Source organism: Epinephelus fuscoguttatus, linkage group LG3 (assembly GCF_011397635.1).
Source record: "Epinephelus fuscoguttatus linkage group LG3, E.fuscoguttatus.final_Chr_v1".
Classification (NCBI taxonomy): domain Eukaryota; kingdom Metazoa; phylum Chordata; class Actinopteri; order Perciformes; family Serranidae; genus Epinephelus; species Epinephelus fuscoguttatus.
The window spans coordinates 26,101,591-26,117,685 of NC_064754.1; the positions used below are offsets into that span (position 1 = coordinate 26,101,591).

At 41.3% G+C, this 16,095-nt stretch overlaps 3 protein-coding genes across 4 annotated transcripts in view; all 3 read left to right on the forward strand.

The window, feature by feature from the left end:
- Positions 1 to 3,531, forward strand: part of tmem131l (transmembrane 131 like) — a 41,627-nt gene extending 38,096 nt beyond the window's left edge. For both annotated transcript variants that reach the window (XM_049571085.1, XM_049571086.1), the window contains exon 34: positions 2,975 to 3,531. In XM_049571085.1, coding sequence (XP_049427042.1) covers positions 2,975 to 3,283 — 309 coding nt within the window. In that variant the 3' untranslated portion in view covers positions 3,284 to 3,531. The remainder of the gene's footprint in view (positions 1 to 2,974) is intronic.
- A 2,812-nt stretch (positions 3,532 to 6,343) lies between these two features.
- Positions 6,344 to 11,908, forward strand: LOC125886267 (toll-like receptor 2). The gene is made up of 2 exons (XM_049572331.1): positions 6,344 to 6,482; positions 8,200 to 11,908. Exon 2 carries the CDS (start codon positions 8,209 to 8,211, stop codon positions 10,600 to 10,602), a length of 2,394 nt encoding a protein of 797 aa, XP_049428288.1. The 5' UTR covers positions 6,344 to 6,482; positions 8,200 to 8,208; the 3' UTR covers positions 10,603 to 11,908.
- Positions 11,909 to 12,076: 168 nt separating this feature from the next.
- On the forward strand, positions 12,077 to 15,897 carry LOC125886268 (protein PERCC1). Its single transcript, XM_049572332.1, has 2 exons — positions 12,077 to 13,680; positions 13,784 to 15,897. The coding sequence occupies exon 2, from the start codon at positions 13,799 to 13,801 to the stop codon at positions 14,642 to 14,644; it is 846 nt and encodes a 281-aa protein (XP_049428289.1). The 5' UTR covers positions 12,077 to 13,680; positions 13,784 to 13,798; the 3' UTR covers positions 14,645 to 15,897.
- The last annotated feature ends 198 nt before the right edge of the window (positions 15,898 to 16,095 follow it).

Below are 16,095 nucleotides of genomic sequence, written 5' to 3' on the forward strand. Positions count from 1 at the left end.
AAAAAGAAACTTCAACACGTACATGTCCTAATAAGCTGCAGGTGTACCTTTTTATTATTATATTTTATCCTGGCTTCATAGCAGAGGAAATCTCCACTCGTTGCTTGGCCAATTTATACAACATAAAATGCCATAGGCTTGTGCTAATAAGTCTGTTGGCTCCGCATACACCTCCCTCATCATTAGATCGGGGACAAGGGACAGATGAATGAATTAGACCTCTGTTACGTTGTTTTGTGTTGGAAGTTAGCCACCAAAAGTCTCATTTGAACGGATGAACTGTCAGTTTCATCAAATACACACGAGGTTTGACAGGAAGAGGAAAGGCAGGGATTTTGATGTAAAAATGCTCTGATACTGATTTTGGGATGTAAATGGAGTTCACATAGAGCGCAAGATTAAAACTGGGAAAATGTATTTTTGATTTCATGGGAACTTTAACCAATAGGGATGCACCAAAATGAAAATTTGTAGCCAAAGTCAAATATTATTAAGCGCTTGGCCGAATACTGAGTACCGAATACCGAATATCATTGTTTAGTTTTTCATTAGTTTTTGCGGATGAACCCCCTCCAGATTAGTGTTGTCATGGTACCAATATTGGGACCCACTGTACGATACCAATGAAAATACCATGGTTCTGAATAGTATCACGATACCACAGCGAAAATGAGGCAGGTGTGCCTTTTGTCATTTATAAAAAGATAAATCACTTTTCTATAATACATCTATGATATTTCAATGGAATAAATTACTTAAATGACTTATTCATACTTCAAAAACAGCATCAACAAGTGATGAACATGGGGGGGGGGGATCAAAATAAAATAAATAAATAAAATAAAAATCAACCAGCCACCCTCCTCCCCTGACAAGTCCCTTCATAAGTAACTAACAGTCCCTAAAGTGCGGTGAGGTTTGTGGGCCGTTACCTGCCACTGAAAGACTAAAAGAGAGAAATGTGAAAGGCTCGTTTCTCCTCTGACACGTCACATACCTGTGTTAGGCTGGCTCGGCTGTTCAGGTACTACTGGGCAGTCATGACACCAAGAAGAGGATATTATTGGAACCGACTTCTCCGTCGCCCGGTAAGCCAATGGGCGCCGTATTTGACAGGAATACATTAACGTTACTGTCTGTGTCTGTGACCCCCGTTAAACCCACAATTGGTGGGATTCTCCTTTTGTTTCTGCTGGTGGTTGAAATCTGTAGGCTGCTCGCACAGCGTGCTGAATGATTTAAGCCTATTTTTAGTCGCAAATGTGAGTGCCGTGATGGGCGGATCGCCACACTACCGACATTTTATTCCTCCCATCACGGCACGCCGTTTGATTGCGTTATCAAAACGCCGCTATTATTCGGCCTTGCTTTTCACTTATTCCACCGAATACCGAATGTGTGTTTTTTTGCAATATTCGGCCGAATATATTCGGTTACCGAATATTCGGTGCATCCCTATTAACCAACAATGATGTATTCTATTCAAAACACTTTGTGCTGAAAAAATAGTTATATTTTTGTGTTTAAAAGAAGAGAAGGCTAGTATCTGATTTTTAAAAACTTCTATTTTTATTTGTGTGAATTTTTTTACCCCCAAACACTGGTCTCAAAAATCTGCCTCAAAGTTCCAGTGTCTGTGGGGCTGGGTGCTAAGACCATGAAGGAATGTAGTAAAACTGTGATGACATTAAAAAAATGCACATATAACTATGATTACTTTCATCCAGAGCTACATAAAATAACTGCACAAGAGAATGCAGTTTTAACTTAGGAGTAATACAAGCAGCATTAAGTCTACTTGAAGTGTCTTGAGAATACATGTAGAAAAATATTTCTGTACTCTTTCATATTTGAGTCAGGTATAGTAGACAGGTTCCAAGGCTGTAGTTTGTTTTTTAATTATTATAATTATTCCTGAATATTATTATTTTATGGTATTTTTGCCTCTTGAGAGTAGAGCTTTGATTGGGTCAAAAAAAACAGGTCAACCCTGTGTGAAGCTGCATAACCATGGCAGTTTTGGGCCTGGGCCCAATCCAAAAAAAAAAAAAAAAGAATTTCTACTGTAAAAAAGAATAATATGATAATATTATATTTTATATATTATTATATTTTGTATTTTAATATCTTAACATTTATTACATGCTTATGAAATAAAAAATGAGCTAAGGTTCATAAAAACATTTAATACAAGCTAAGAGCTGATGTGTTTCCTTCCACCATTTATCCTTCCTCTTTTCCATCTGGTATTTCAATAGTCTGTCATCAGCGCTTTGCATCTTGCGCACAACAGGTTTTGCAGAATGGGCTGCACCCCTCTGTGCATCGCCATCTTTAGATGAGCTCAGCAGTCCATGCTGATGTTAGGCACGTCTCTCTCACTGCTGGGGAGCAGAGGCAAACACTGCCAACAAAGTTACCTTGCAGCCTCTTTCTCGCTGTTTCCCTCTTGATTCAGAGAAAGAACTGCTGGTTTCATTAAAAAAATATATATGTATATTTAAACAAAAAAAACACAGGGAACTCAACCCAGAGGAATATTGATAAATTATAGCCCAGCCTGGCCTGAACCTGACGGGTCGGGTCAGTCCCAGTCGGGGTTGGACAGAGAGCCAAAGCTCTACTTGAGAGTGTGACAGTCTAGAAATGGACAGGACAGACAAAGCTGGAATTGAACAGGGTCTCAACCATAAAGATGATCTGTTTTTTCTGAGGATGCAGAAAAAAACAGAGCAGGAAGGTCATTTCATTTTAGCAGAAAAGGAGAGATTAAAATAAGAAGCAGAGAAACCAGCCAGGTCATCACTGCAGGGAACAGACAGCAAAGTGGCCAGTGGTAGCAGAGCTCAGTGACAGGTAAGGTTAGAAAACGTCATGGATGTATAACACTTCAGACAGCACACAAAGCAGCTTCAGTATCTCAGATAAAGTGGCTTTACAGCTAACATTACCTCTCGATGTCTGTCCTCTACAGCCATACTTCTCGGGTACCCGCAGCCTCTCCCCCATGTCCAGTCTGTTTGGATCCATCTGGACGCCACAGAGCGAGCCCTACCAGAGCCACTTCCAGCCTGAGCGATCAGCCCCGATGTCCCCCGTGTCCCCCATCACCCCGCCTCATTCTCCCTTCAGCCGAGAGCCAGAGGCGACGTGCGCTCCGATCCAGTACTCCAGCTTCAACCCCTTTGGCCCGCACATGAACCTGGACATATGGAACTCTTCCTCCAACCGCAGCTCCAACTCACAACTCTCCAACGACTCTGGCTACTGTGGAGATGTCTGAAATAAATTTATAAAAACAAAAACAAAGCGGCAGACCTTAAACAATAATTGCAAACATATAAAACATTGATATGTAAAAGAAAGGAAATAAAAATGAATGTTCTTTTATCATTAATGGGGAAAATGTGAATATTCCTTCTCTTTTATGTTCCCATTTTCAAATGTTAAATGTTGTGAAAGGTTGATTTGTTGTATATTTTTCTAGATGTTTTGCAGTTTTGATCATAGAAAATAAAAAAAAAAAGGTTTTGTACTTGAACAACACATCAGTTTTTATTGAATAACAGAATGTAGCATTTAAATTTATCTGCCTCTACTGCTCTCTCTTTCTGTCTGCACCCTTTGACGATTACTGTCATTTTTCAAAGCGTTTTGTCATAATCCTAATCCTAATCGTCATAAGATTTAAAGCTTTTGCCTTAAAGGCTGTGTAGAAAACATTATGCAGGCTACCCCACATGCTACAAAACTGTATACATCAGCACATGCAGCTGGTTCCCTTTTCATTCTTCTTCACCCCTGCGCCTCAAGCCGCAGCTTGTCATCTGTGTGTGTGGTGTGTGTGTGAAAATATTCCCAAAACTAAATTAGGAAAGAAGGAAAAACAAGTTTCAGAAACAAACCCAAATTTCCCGTTTTGTACAAAGTGGTAAAGTCCCCACTTTTGGACCTATATTTCCTAAATTTGATGTGATGTTCCCTCTATGGTGATTGTGGAGTTCCCCTCAAAGACCACAACAGTATATTCAAATATTTAGGGTTGAAATTTGTATTGGTTGTAAACTAGCAAACTGGCTATTTGATCTGCAGATCCTTTTTTTAAACCAAGTGTTGGTCAAGGAAAGTAGTTGAAATATTGAGTCTTGTCCTAGACTGATGAGCATCACCAGTCTTGGGCTTGCACTTGAAATGCACCTTTCTCTGGCTCTTCTGACCACTCAGCGCTTTTACACTACTTGTTATATACACATGTTCACACACACATGCACACACTGGTGGCTGAGACTATCTTACTAGGAGCCACCTGTTGCTCAGTTAAACATTTAAAGACGCTCACGCACCGATGGCAGAGCCAGCGGGAGCAATGTGGGTTCAGTATCATTACCAGTGATACTTGGACTCACCTTGCTTTGCTTGGGAAAATGCCCACACCAATCAGGTAGGGCTAGTTTCAACCCAAGTATTTTAATACTGTGCACATCCATCCATCAGTTGTGTGTACCCATTTTCCCTCTGTAGAGTCAGGTTGGCTCTGAGCCTCTCCCAGCTCTCATTGGGCAAATCTTTAAACAAATTTACATCCACACCCACAGAGTCTAACTGATGCATCTCACTTGATAAGTGAAGCTGGTTTATGTTTTTTCTCCCAGCCACAACGCAAGAAGCGCTCACAGAAGTTTTTTTTTTTATTATTATTGTTTTTGGCAAGTGTTTTCGCATAAATACACTGCTCAAAAAAATGAATGCAACACTTAAATTACACATCAGATCTTGATCAGCCAAGTGTTAAAGCTGAATGGATCAGCTCAGTGGATACCACAATCATCCACCCACTCAGGGATGGATTCAAAATCACTGAAAATCAAGGAAAAAATTTAAATCACAGGCTGATCCAACTTGTGTGAATTTTATTTCAGCAACACATAATGTGATTCAGTAGTGTGCATGACCCCCGCGAGTCTGTATGGATTCCTGACAACGTCTGGGCATGCTCCTGATGGTAGGTGAATGGTGTCCTGGGGGATCTCCTCCCAGACCTGGATCAGGGCATCAGTGAGCTCCTGGACAGTCTGTGGTGGCACTTGGCAGCTTCAGATGCACCGATACATGATGTCCCATAGGTGCTTAAAATGGATTTAGGTCAGGGGGACGAGAGGGCCAGTCAACAGCATCAGTGTCTTCGCATCCAGGAACTGCCGACACACTCTGGCCACACTAGGCCCATATTGTCCTGCACCAGGAGGAACCCAGGGCCCACTGCACAGGCGTAGGGTCTGACAATCGCTCTGAAGATTTCATCCCGATACCTAACAGCAGTCAGGGTACAGTTGTCTATGACATGGAGGTCTGTGCAACCATCCAAGAATATGCCTCCCCAGACTATCACTGACCCAACGCCGCACCGGTCATGCTGGATGATGTTACAGGCAGCATAATATTCACCACGGTGTCTCCAGATTCTGTCACGCCTGTCACATGTGCTCAGTGTGAACCTGCTCTCATCTGTCAGGAGAACAGGGCACCAGTGGCGGACCTGCCAATTCTGGTGTTCTGTGGTGAATGCCAGTCGAGCTGCATGGTTCTGGACTGTGAGCACAGGTCCCACTAGAGGACGTCAGGCCCTCATGCCACCCTCATGGAGTCTGTTTCTGACAGTTTTGTCAGAAACATGCACACCAGTAGCCTGCTGGAGGTCATTTTGTAGGGGTCTGGCAGTGCTCCTCCTGTTCCTCCTCGCTCTAAGGAGCAGATATTGGTCCTGCTGCTGGGTTGATGCCCTTCTACGGCCCTGTCCAGCTCTTATGTAACGGCCTGTCTCCTGGTATCTCCTCCATGCTCTTAACACTGTGCTGGGAGACACAGCAAACAGCATGTGCCATCCTGGAGGAGCTGGACCACCTGTGCAACGTGATTGTGCTGCAGGTCCTTGGTGGCAAGGATGCGAGCAGAACACAAAATTAGAGAAGAATCAGTCAGGAAGGATAAGGAGAGAGCAACTGTCTGCGACCACCACATGTAAAACCATTCCCTCTTTGGAGGTTGTCTTACTTTTGCCTCTCCATTGCACCTTTTGTCACTTTTGTTTGCACCAATGCAGCTGAAACTGATTCACAATCACTTGTGATCACTGATATCCCTGAAGTTCAGCTGACTTGGTGTTACTGTGACGGTTAAGTGTTCCCTTCATTTTTTGAGTAGTGTATTTTTGTTCAAACAAAAGCTGGCTGCCCATCCGTCATGTGACAACCTCTGTCAGCTCTACATGCAACCGAAATGTGAGACCAAAGAAATCAACAACCTCCCTGTGAACCTCTCCCTGCCAGGAAATTATTTCTGTCACTGTACTTCCTAATTTGTGGCAGGCTATAACTAGTGACGCAGGAAACACTTAAATCATTGAATACATCCTTTTGTCAAGTCATGATTGTGCCGAAGAAGAGGATACTTCAACTCTAAGTGTAACACGGACACTCACAAAGGTATTTTTACTTTATTTTCAGTCTTCTATCAGGCTTCATGGACTGTGGAATGTGCTGCTGCAGTTATTATAGGTGTTTTCAGTGTTTGATAATAGATTTTAAAAAGCTATTTCACATTGTTGTTTTTAATGTATTGAAATGATGTATTAAAAATACAAATTAATCAATCTGACATTTTGTAAATAGTAGAAACTTCTAAATATAATATTGCAATTCCTTTTGAAATTCACACTGATACATCATTTAGATACAGAAACAACTGTATTCAAAGAAATATGTTAGTATTACAAGATGTAAGATAATGTATGGGTTTTTTTTTTTAGCAATTGAGACATATAAAATTACCAATTCTGACTGGGTGGCAGGTGTGAATTATTTTCTAGTAACTGGACCCCTGTGAAGCAGGTGCCATTTTACTTGAAAAAAGTTTTGTGACATGTTTTTACCTCCATTATTGGCCTCTTTCCAGGGGACATTTTGACATGTCACAGCAGAAAAATCACAGATGTAAATGATCAAATTAGTGATAGCTGGTTTCCATTTATGGTACTGTGCAGTCTGGCTCAGGGGACCAAATTTACATGCACAAAATATTACGTGTTTTACCCTTATTCTGAAAAAGACAATATTCCTACTGAGCTGTTTACATGGCTAATGGAAATGAATATTCTACTAATATTCCCGTTTACATTCAGCCAGATATACTCCAATTAACATGCTCTAACATGTCCTTTATCACGTGAAAATATGGACAGTGGAATTGCCGTTACTTGTGCCGGGATTCTTTCGGAATTTTTTTTCCACTAGCAGCAGACTAGTTCGACTGTGAACACAGCCTCCCTCCTTCATTCCTTCAACCACCTTCTTGAAAAGGTTGGCATTTCGATACCAACCTGTCGATATCCAAGACTTTTAATGTTTAAAAGTAGGTGTGTTTCTTTGTCTGACCACAAATCTTGCATCTCAGTGCCAAGCTTATAACCTGTTGGCTAATTTCCTTGGTTTGTTTACAAGGCGTCCATGGCAACAAACGTAAACAGGCAAGTTGCCGTGAATCACAAACTGTGGTTTAAAACCCCAGCTGAGATGCATTTTCGCAACACACTCGATACATAGCCAAAGGATGTTTCTAAAACCTGAATAATACCAGCATATCCCACGTCTCTACCTGAAGATGCTACTTTCATAATCAGGCCTGATTTGGGATATCGGGCTTATGCTGCTTACATGCTGGGCATCAAATTCAGAATATTGTCATATTTCAAATAATGGTGGAATAGTGTGCATGTAAATATACCCTCTGTCACATTTTCATGTTTTATGGGATATTTAAATAGAACAGAGCCATATTTAATATCATCAGTAGCACCTTTACTTTTCCTACTATGATAAGTCAAAATGTCTGCTGTGAAAAAGACCCGTACTGTAGTGAAACAAATGATGCATGCAACTGTATTTCCCAAGAAAAAGATTACTGTTATCTGTTGTAATTACCCAAAATGCCTTTAGGGGGGAAGTCAGACAGCATCTGTCTTATTCATAATGTTTATTTGCCTTTTTAATATGTATCTCAGATAATGTCAGGATAGTTTGATAGATCTGACCATGTGTATGTCATCATTGTAGCCTCAGCCAACAATTGTATTTTTTTATTCTGAGATTGCTTGCAGGACAGTTTTCAAGACAAAGCCTGATTCTTTTCTTTTGTGTTTTATAGGGAATCAAGATGAGAATCTTTACATTTCTCACATTTGTACTTCTGCTAATACATCAAAGCTTCTCACTCTCCAGACCACAGTGTCACAGCTGTCAACAAACATCCTGTAACTGCTCAGGACAAAACCTGACCACCGTCCCTGCGGCCCCTTCGAAGCTCATCACTCAACTTGATCTCTCATGCAACAAACTGAGGACAATAATGAAAGATGACTTTGCAGCATTTGCCAGTTTACGGTCTTTGATCATGAAAAACAACAGCATCCAAAAAATCCATGAGCAAGCATTTGTCCCGCTGACAAATTTGGAGAAGTTGGACTTGTCCTTCAACAAACTGGAGATGTTGTCTGCTGGATGGTTTGAGAATCTTGTTTCTCTTCAGCACTTAAATCTTTTGGGGAACGAATATAAAATGTTGGGTCGAGGTAATCTTTTCCAGCCACTGAAGAAATTAAAGACCCTATATTTTGGAGGACCTGAACTTCAGTCTGTCAGAAAAAGTGACTTCTCCGGCCTCAGTGGTCTTGAAGAGGTTGTTTTTGATGGAAAGAATCTACAAGACTACAAAAGAGGAAGTTTGAGAGAAGTTGGGCCAGTTAAATATGTAACACTTGGTCTGAATGGTCCGTTTAAGGAAAATCAAGCGCTGGCAGAAACTATACTGTCTGATGTTGTACACCCAAACACAACGCTGACATTCACTGACACACGCTTCACCAAGGACACTTATATGTCCCCATTTAGAGCGGCATACCATGGCGGAACTACAAGTGTTATTTTTAAAAATGTTGTCATGACGATTCCAGCTTTTTTGGCATTTATGAATTGGATGTCAGACTCCAGATTAAGCATGCTGACATTAGAAGATTCTAAATTGGTCTTAAGATTGTCGGGTGGCATGAGTTTTCCCTCAAGCATGGGCCATTTGGAGGCTATTGTAGTGAAAAACGTTGATGTCCCTGCCTTTTACCTCTTCCCAGCTCTAATTGCCGATGAATCTCTGCTGCCAGTGTTGCGAAGGGTGACTGTGCAGAACTGCAAAGTGTACCTCCTGCCTTGTGAATCTGGTGCCACTCTTAGAAGGCTTGAGTATTTGGACTTCAGTGACAACTTGATTACTGATCTGGCCCTTAGTAACATTATGTGCAATGGCGATAGTGATTTTAGGCTTCTGCAAACCATCAATATCAGCAGGAATTACCTGCATTCAATCAACAGCCAGCTCTTCACCAAACTAAATGAACTTAAAAATATTGACATGAGTGGAAACATATTTCATAAAATGCCTGATATTTGTTACTGGCCACCAAGTCTCCAATTCTTAAACCTTTCATCAACACATTTAACAAAAGTCACCACCTGTTTGCCTGTGAGTTTACGTGTCCTCGATCTGTCAGACAACGATTTGACCGTGTTCAACATTGAACTACCTTTTCTCACAGATTTATACATCTCCGGCAACAAGATCACTCATTTGCCAGATGGGGGTTTATATCCTAGTGTCGTATTTGTCTCCATTCAAAACAACAACTTGCATACAATCAGCAGCAAAAGTCTAAATGATTATAATAGTCTGACGAGCCTGGAGGCTGGTGCTAACACATTTGTCTGTTCATGTGACTTTGTAGCTTTCATGACGACTGACTGGACTAATCATCAAGTCACAATTGGAGATGAGTTGAAGTCATACATCTGTGAGTCCCCTGACTCCACAAGAGAAAAGAGCGTGTTAGATGCGAGGTTGTCTGTGTTTGAGTGCCACACAGCTTTAGCTTTTTCTTTACTCTGCTCAGGCATACTGCTAGCGTTTCTGCTTGTTGCAGGTTTGTGTCACAAATTCAGCATTTTGTGGTACATGAAGATGACCTGGGCCTGGCTGAGAGCCAAAAGAAAGCCAAAGTTAAAAAAGGGAGAGCTTGAGTATGACGCTTTCGTGTCCTACAGTGACATGGACTCTGGCTGGGTTGAAACATATCTGGTCCCGGAGCTGGAGCAGGCCGAGCCTCCTCTCCAGCTCTGCCTCCACAAGAGAGACTTTGTTCCCGGTGGCTGGATCTTGGACAACATCATGGACGCCATTGAGAAGAGTCACAGAACTCTGTTTGTCCTTTCTCAGTATTTCATCAGGAGTGAGTGGTGCAAGTACGAGCTGGATTACACCCATTTTAGAATGTTTGACCAAAACGACGATACAGTTGTGCTGATTCTGTTGGAGCCTATTGACAAAGAGACCATCCCCAAAAAGTTCTGCAAGCTGCGAAGAGTCATGAACTCCAGGACATACCTGGAGTGGCCTGATGATGACGGCCAGATTCCCAGGTTCTGGCACAGCTTGAGAACAGCTATTAAAAGACCTGAAACTGATCACAAAGACCATCTAGAGTTTGACAATACGGACGTTTAATTTAGTGTTTTGCTTTGCAGTTTGATTTCCTTACAGTGCAGTGTTCTGCTGGGAAAACTTGGATCCTGACATTTATGTGGATGCCACTTGACACACATAACCTGCTCAAACACTGTTCAAACCAATTACACCCCCTCACTGCCAATAGCAGTGACCCCCTCAGCACGACACCATGCCACACAGCACAAACTGCTCAGGATTGGCCCAGAAACGTGACAAAGAGCTCAGGCTGTCGACCTGGCCTCCAAAGTGCTCTTGGTCAGATTTGTCGGGCCATTCTGGAGCAGTTTTTGCAGTGTGGCACAGTACACTGTCACTGAGAGGGTGTACTTGGTCTGTCATGATGTTTTTACAAGATAATCAGTGTTCACTTCACCTGTCAGTGGTTTTAATGTTTTGGCTGATCAGTGTATATATATGTAATTCTATCATTTCAAGAAGCTTGTCTCTGAAACATTGATGTAAGATTGTAGGTGGAATGAGTTTGTTTGTTACTCTCAAATCATTATAATGAATTTCACTTACCGGAAAAATCTGTGTGTGTTTGTGTGTGTGTGTGTGTGTGTGTGTGTGTGTGTGTGTGTGTGTGTGTATCCATGTGCTTGTGTGCCTAAAAACGTGTGTAATTCATTGTCAGGCTCTTGAGAGCTGACATATTGGCGCTATTGATCTTTAGTCCTAAAATCAACACAGAAGCCTGGATACTAATGACAGGCAGGCCAGGGGAGTCAGGGTGTCCTGATAACACACACACACACACACACACACACACACACACACACACACACACAAACACACATTAATGCTCATCATGCACATATAAACAGAAGCACATGCACATATTTACAGAGTTACAGATGTCTGTAAAGGTCGGTGAAGTCTGGTGAAGTGCAGAACTTAATCAGTGAGACCTAGAATCATTGAATCACTGCTTTTATGACACATTATATCCATGCGCTTACATGTTGTGCATACACGATAAGTTGACTTTATCCTGTTATCTTGAGTAAAGTAAACCAGCATGACTTTATCTCCTAAAAGCGACACGGCACTGACAAATATTGTGCTGCTCATCATTGTTCAAATCAACTGTACTTTGTTTTGATTGTAGCAAAGACCTCTGCGATTCCAAAGATCGAGAATATTTCTGGTTCAATGTTGAGGAAATGCAAATCAGTTTGAAACTGCACAGAACATCTGCAACATTTTCATTTGATAAAATGACCTCACTGTAAAAACATGTCCTGTTTTTTAAGTATTTTAGACTTATTTTCAGTCCTGCTTTAAAGAGCTTTAGTAAAGTGTGAGGACACAGAGAATATGATGAATCCTGTTTTACAAATGTGTCGGGTAGTTTACTTTTCTGAGAAATTTGATAGTTCTTTGAGAGAAAATGTGGTTCTTGGTAAGTCCATGTGTGTATGTGTTTGGGCTTGTAAAGAAAAAAATATGAAATCATAAAGTAGTTGCAGAAAACAGATGAGCACAAATGTGTGAACTTCCCATTTTTTAGAAACAGCTGCTAAAATTTTAATAACTGGACAATCTGACTGATTTATTCAGTATTGGAAAGTCTTTATATGTTGAATTGAACATTTGCTTGTAATATACACCCACAGATTTTTAGAGAGTAAAAACCTCTCGGCCACATTGAAATAAATTTATCCCATTAGCTAGTACAGTTCAAGACAGAAAAGCTACTTAAAAATTAGTTTGTCTTTTTATAACTTTCAAGCTAGATTAGGGATTCATCAGGATCTTTGGGCAAATAAAGCATCCAAGTCATGTTTAGGGGAAATTACGTTAAGATCATACTGTAGGAGTCTGAAAATATAAGAGTGATATTGTATATTTTCCTTATTATCAGAAAAAAAAAAGGCCAAAACCAAAATTTAATTGATCCTTCTTAACACATATATTGTCTGTGTAGCCAAAGCCGCATTCCTTTGTTGCCCCAAATGTCTTAAAATCACATGAATGAGCCACACTTGCACTGAGTGACATGTAGTTTATTTTGAGTTAATTCCACATACACCATCCTGCTGTTGTAAATATTCACCAGAGCACCAAATGTGTATTAATCCACAGCTGAAAGTAGACCCTAATGAGCCCTATTTGAGTCTCATTTGCTAAAAAACTGCAGTGCCTGGCTGTTTTAGGAAGTTTAGGACTTGTTTTTTAAGAGTCTTAAGTTTGTGCTAATTGGCATTTGGGCTGATGCATCTTTTATGAGATGTGTTAACACTAACAAAAATAGGAAATAACACAATCCTTATTCTTTGAGATGACAATTCTAGGCTCAGTAGGTTTCAGTCAAAGTGCTAATCTGCTCATCGGGCAGCTCGAGGGTGCTTTGCTCCGCTCTAAAACTTGATCTGTTGGCACCTGCGTCTCTCCTCTAACAGCCTTTTCAGAATTTTTATTCAGCAAGTGAGCCAATAGCCACAGGTAAAACTGATGGTGTGTCTGAGCATGCTATCATCTTACTGAAGACGAGGATTGGCAGTTTGGCAGGTTGACGAGGTTGACTCTTGTGAGTCTGATCTCATGTCGTGATGCTTCCCACTTAAAGAACATTATAGTGCATCATGTTCTGAGGAGAGCTGCGTCCGCCCCGGTTGTATCTCAGTCTGCTGATGTCAGTTCAGAGTGTTCCCCTTTAGAAGTCAAAACAGCATATGATTTGATTTCATGCTCTTTTATCCTTTAACTAGTCTGATAACAGGGACGGGAAAAAACAACGATGTGTGTGTGTTTGGGCGTGTGTGTATGTACAACTACTCTCCATCATCCCCTAGCAGAGGATCCATTAGCCTTGGACCCCCTCTGCGGTTGCCCGGTGATAAAGTAAACAAAGTGTGTTTGGCCAATCCGGCATGCAAATATTTGTTCTGGAAGCTGCCTCATCCGACGGGAGAGACACACGCGTCTGCAGCGGTGTGCTGAGGTATATATACACTGACAATCCTGACGGTCCAGTATTACATATGCACACACACACACAGAAAAGTGGATCCATCAATGACCCAAGACGGACCTCTGATTTAAGCACAGATTCATCTGAACCTGGCACTTAAGGTAATTAAAATGTTCTTTTTCAACCAATTTACTTTTTTATCCTTTCAACAAAATGCTTTCCTGTTAAATTCTTAGTTTTTCTCCTCTGTTATTGTCTCTCCAGTGTCAATGAGCCAACATGGCAGCAGGCGTCATCAGAAGCTTCCTTGTCCAGGCCCCGACTCCAGCCTACTACCCCCTGATTTTCCAGCACTCTCCATGCAAGGAAGATGAAGATGTGGAGATTCTGGAGGAAAAGCCAGAGGTCAGAGAAGATGAGGAAGAAAGAGAGGTCGAGGAGGAGGATGAAGAATCTGAAGCACAGGAGGAAGAGGAGGAATGTTTGGACGAGGTTTTCTTAAATCCCACCCACCACACTTTGGATGTGACCAAGCAGCTGCTGAGGTTTGCAGATCTCATCAGCCGTGACGTCCAGCGGTATTTCGGTCACTGCTCTGGTGATCAAGAAGCTTGTGACATCTACAGCGACTCGGTCTCTGTCGCCACCAGCGGGCGTCTGCGTTACTATGATGACCTGCTGAAAATCGCAAGAGCAGGAAGTCCAGAGGAGCAAGAAAGCAGCTTGGCCACTTGTGCTGATGATCAAGGAGTTGGGGTTGCTAAGGGCAACAGCGGTTTGGGGCCCCTGGCTGAACTGTTCAACCACAGGGGCCAAAGTCAGGGCCGCAGCCGGCCGATGATCAAGCGGCATCTCCCGCTCAGTTTCTGGACTGAGCCGATCCCCTGCTGCTCTGTGGTCAGTTTCAGCAACGCACCTGACGTCACACACACAAACAGTGACACACTTTCACAGGACAGCACACACACAGACGCTAACACGCACATGCACTACAACGCACTTCCACATCACAACACACACACCCTCGACAGCGCTCAGCCGGACTTCAGTGACCTGCTGGCGAACTGGGATCCAAACCCGGAGCTCACACACACACTGACAGAGAACACACACATGCAGCATTAAACACAGAAACACACAGACACACTGACGGAAACAGTCACACTCACAGCTTTATTTATCTTGTTTTCAACTTTAATACTTTCAAAAAGTTTAATAAAAACAGAAACAAATCGATGTGTGTTGTGCACAGTTTTCTTCACTGCAGCTCATCATGTATGTGATGTCTGTTTTAAAGGGTCAGTTCACCCAAATTTCACCCGAGTTTCTGACGGGGGAGACTTTTCACTCTCTGCCGTACTTCCTAAGATAACTTTTGTTTGATTATTCTAACTAGCAGCAGATGAAAGATGAAGGACTCTCAGCTATAGATAAATATGTTTTGTATTTCGATTTTTTTAAATATATATTTTTATATATTTAAAGGTCCCATATTGCGAAAATGCATTTGTGTTTGTTATAAACACAAGGTTGTACAATAAAAGCCATGAAAATGTGAAGTTGCCTACCACTGCCATTCCTCTAGCTCCCTCAAAATCAGACCACCTTGTAGCTTTACATGCCAGTAAGATTCTGATCCAGTTTCTACGTCAAAACCAGATAACCAGTCGTCATAGCCCTGCCCCTTTCCAGAGAGGTGTCTCATTGCGAGACAAGAGCCAAGCAGGACAATGTAACCATGTCACCAAAAACTGGCCTTGAAAAATGGATTATTCCTGGTTGCAGTGCATCAAACAGATCAGATGTAGCAGACAATTGGATGGATTTTATTTTTGGAAAGTTTCCTGGACATGTCCATCTTTTGGGGTGTGTGTCACAGCACATTTTACCCCAGAGTGCATACTCAATCGGGGCTAAACGCTATTGAAATTAATATCGAAGAATGGACCCACTCCATGAATGTTTGACAATGAAAAATGGAACTGTTTTCTGAAATTAGGTGATTTGTGATTTAAGTCACAAACGTTTTGCATTTGTGCAGAAACACCTCATGAGTTGGTAGGCACAATGGAAAAAATGCTATAGTTACAAAAAAATAAAGTAACCAATAGAAACAATTTGGACATTTGATTTAAACAAGAACCACAAAACATGAACATTTAATAGAATATCTGCTCATTTTTTAAAAAACCAAAACATTTTTAAGCAATTCATTTGTAAATGCCCACTGGCCATTCAAAATAATAATAAATTAACAATATAAACATTATTTTTATACTTTCAAAAATAGTTTTTTTTTTCTTTCAAAACACAGTTACAGTTACAAATCTTAATTTTACAATTGGTTGACATGTGCCAACCAACTCCACTCACATTTAACCCACCTTTATGATGAAACTATGTCAGCTAGTGACCATGCATTGTTTACGTGCCTCAGTAAATCCTCAGTAGCTTGGCTTCAACTACAGAATGCTGCAGCTCGTATTTTAACTGGGACAATTCTCGCCTCCCCCACTGGTTGCCAGTCAATTTCAGAACTGATTTTTAAGATTCTTTTAATAACTTTTAAAGTTCAA

What these genes read in the sequence shown, in the direction of transcription:
- LOC125886267 (XM_049572331.1), top strand. Translation starts at nt 8,209, where the DNA reads ATGAGAATCTTTACATTTCTCACATTTGTACTTCTGCTAATACATCAA.
- LOC125886268 (XM_049572332.1), top strand. Translation starts at nt 13,799, where the DNA reads ATGGCAGCAGGCGTCATCAGAAGCTTCCTTGTCCAGGCCCCGACTCCA.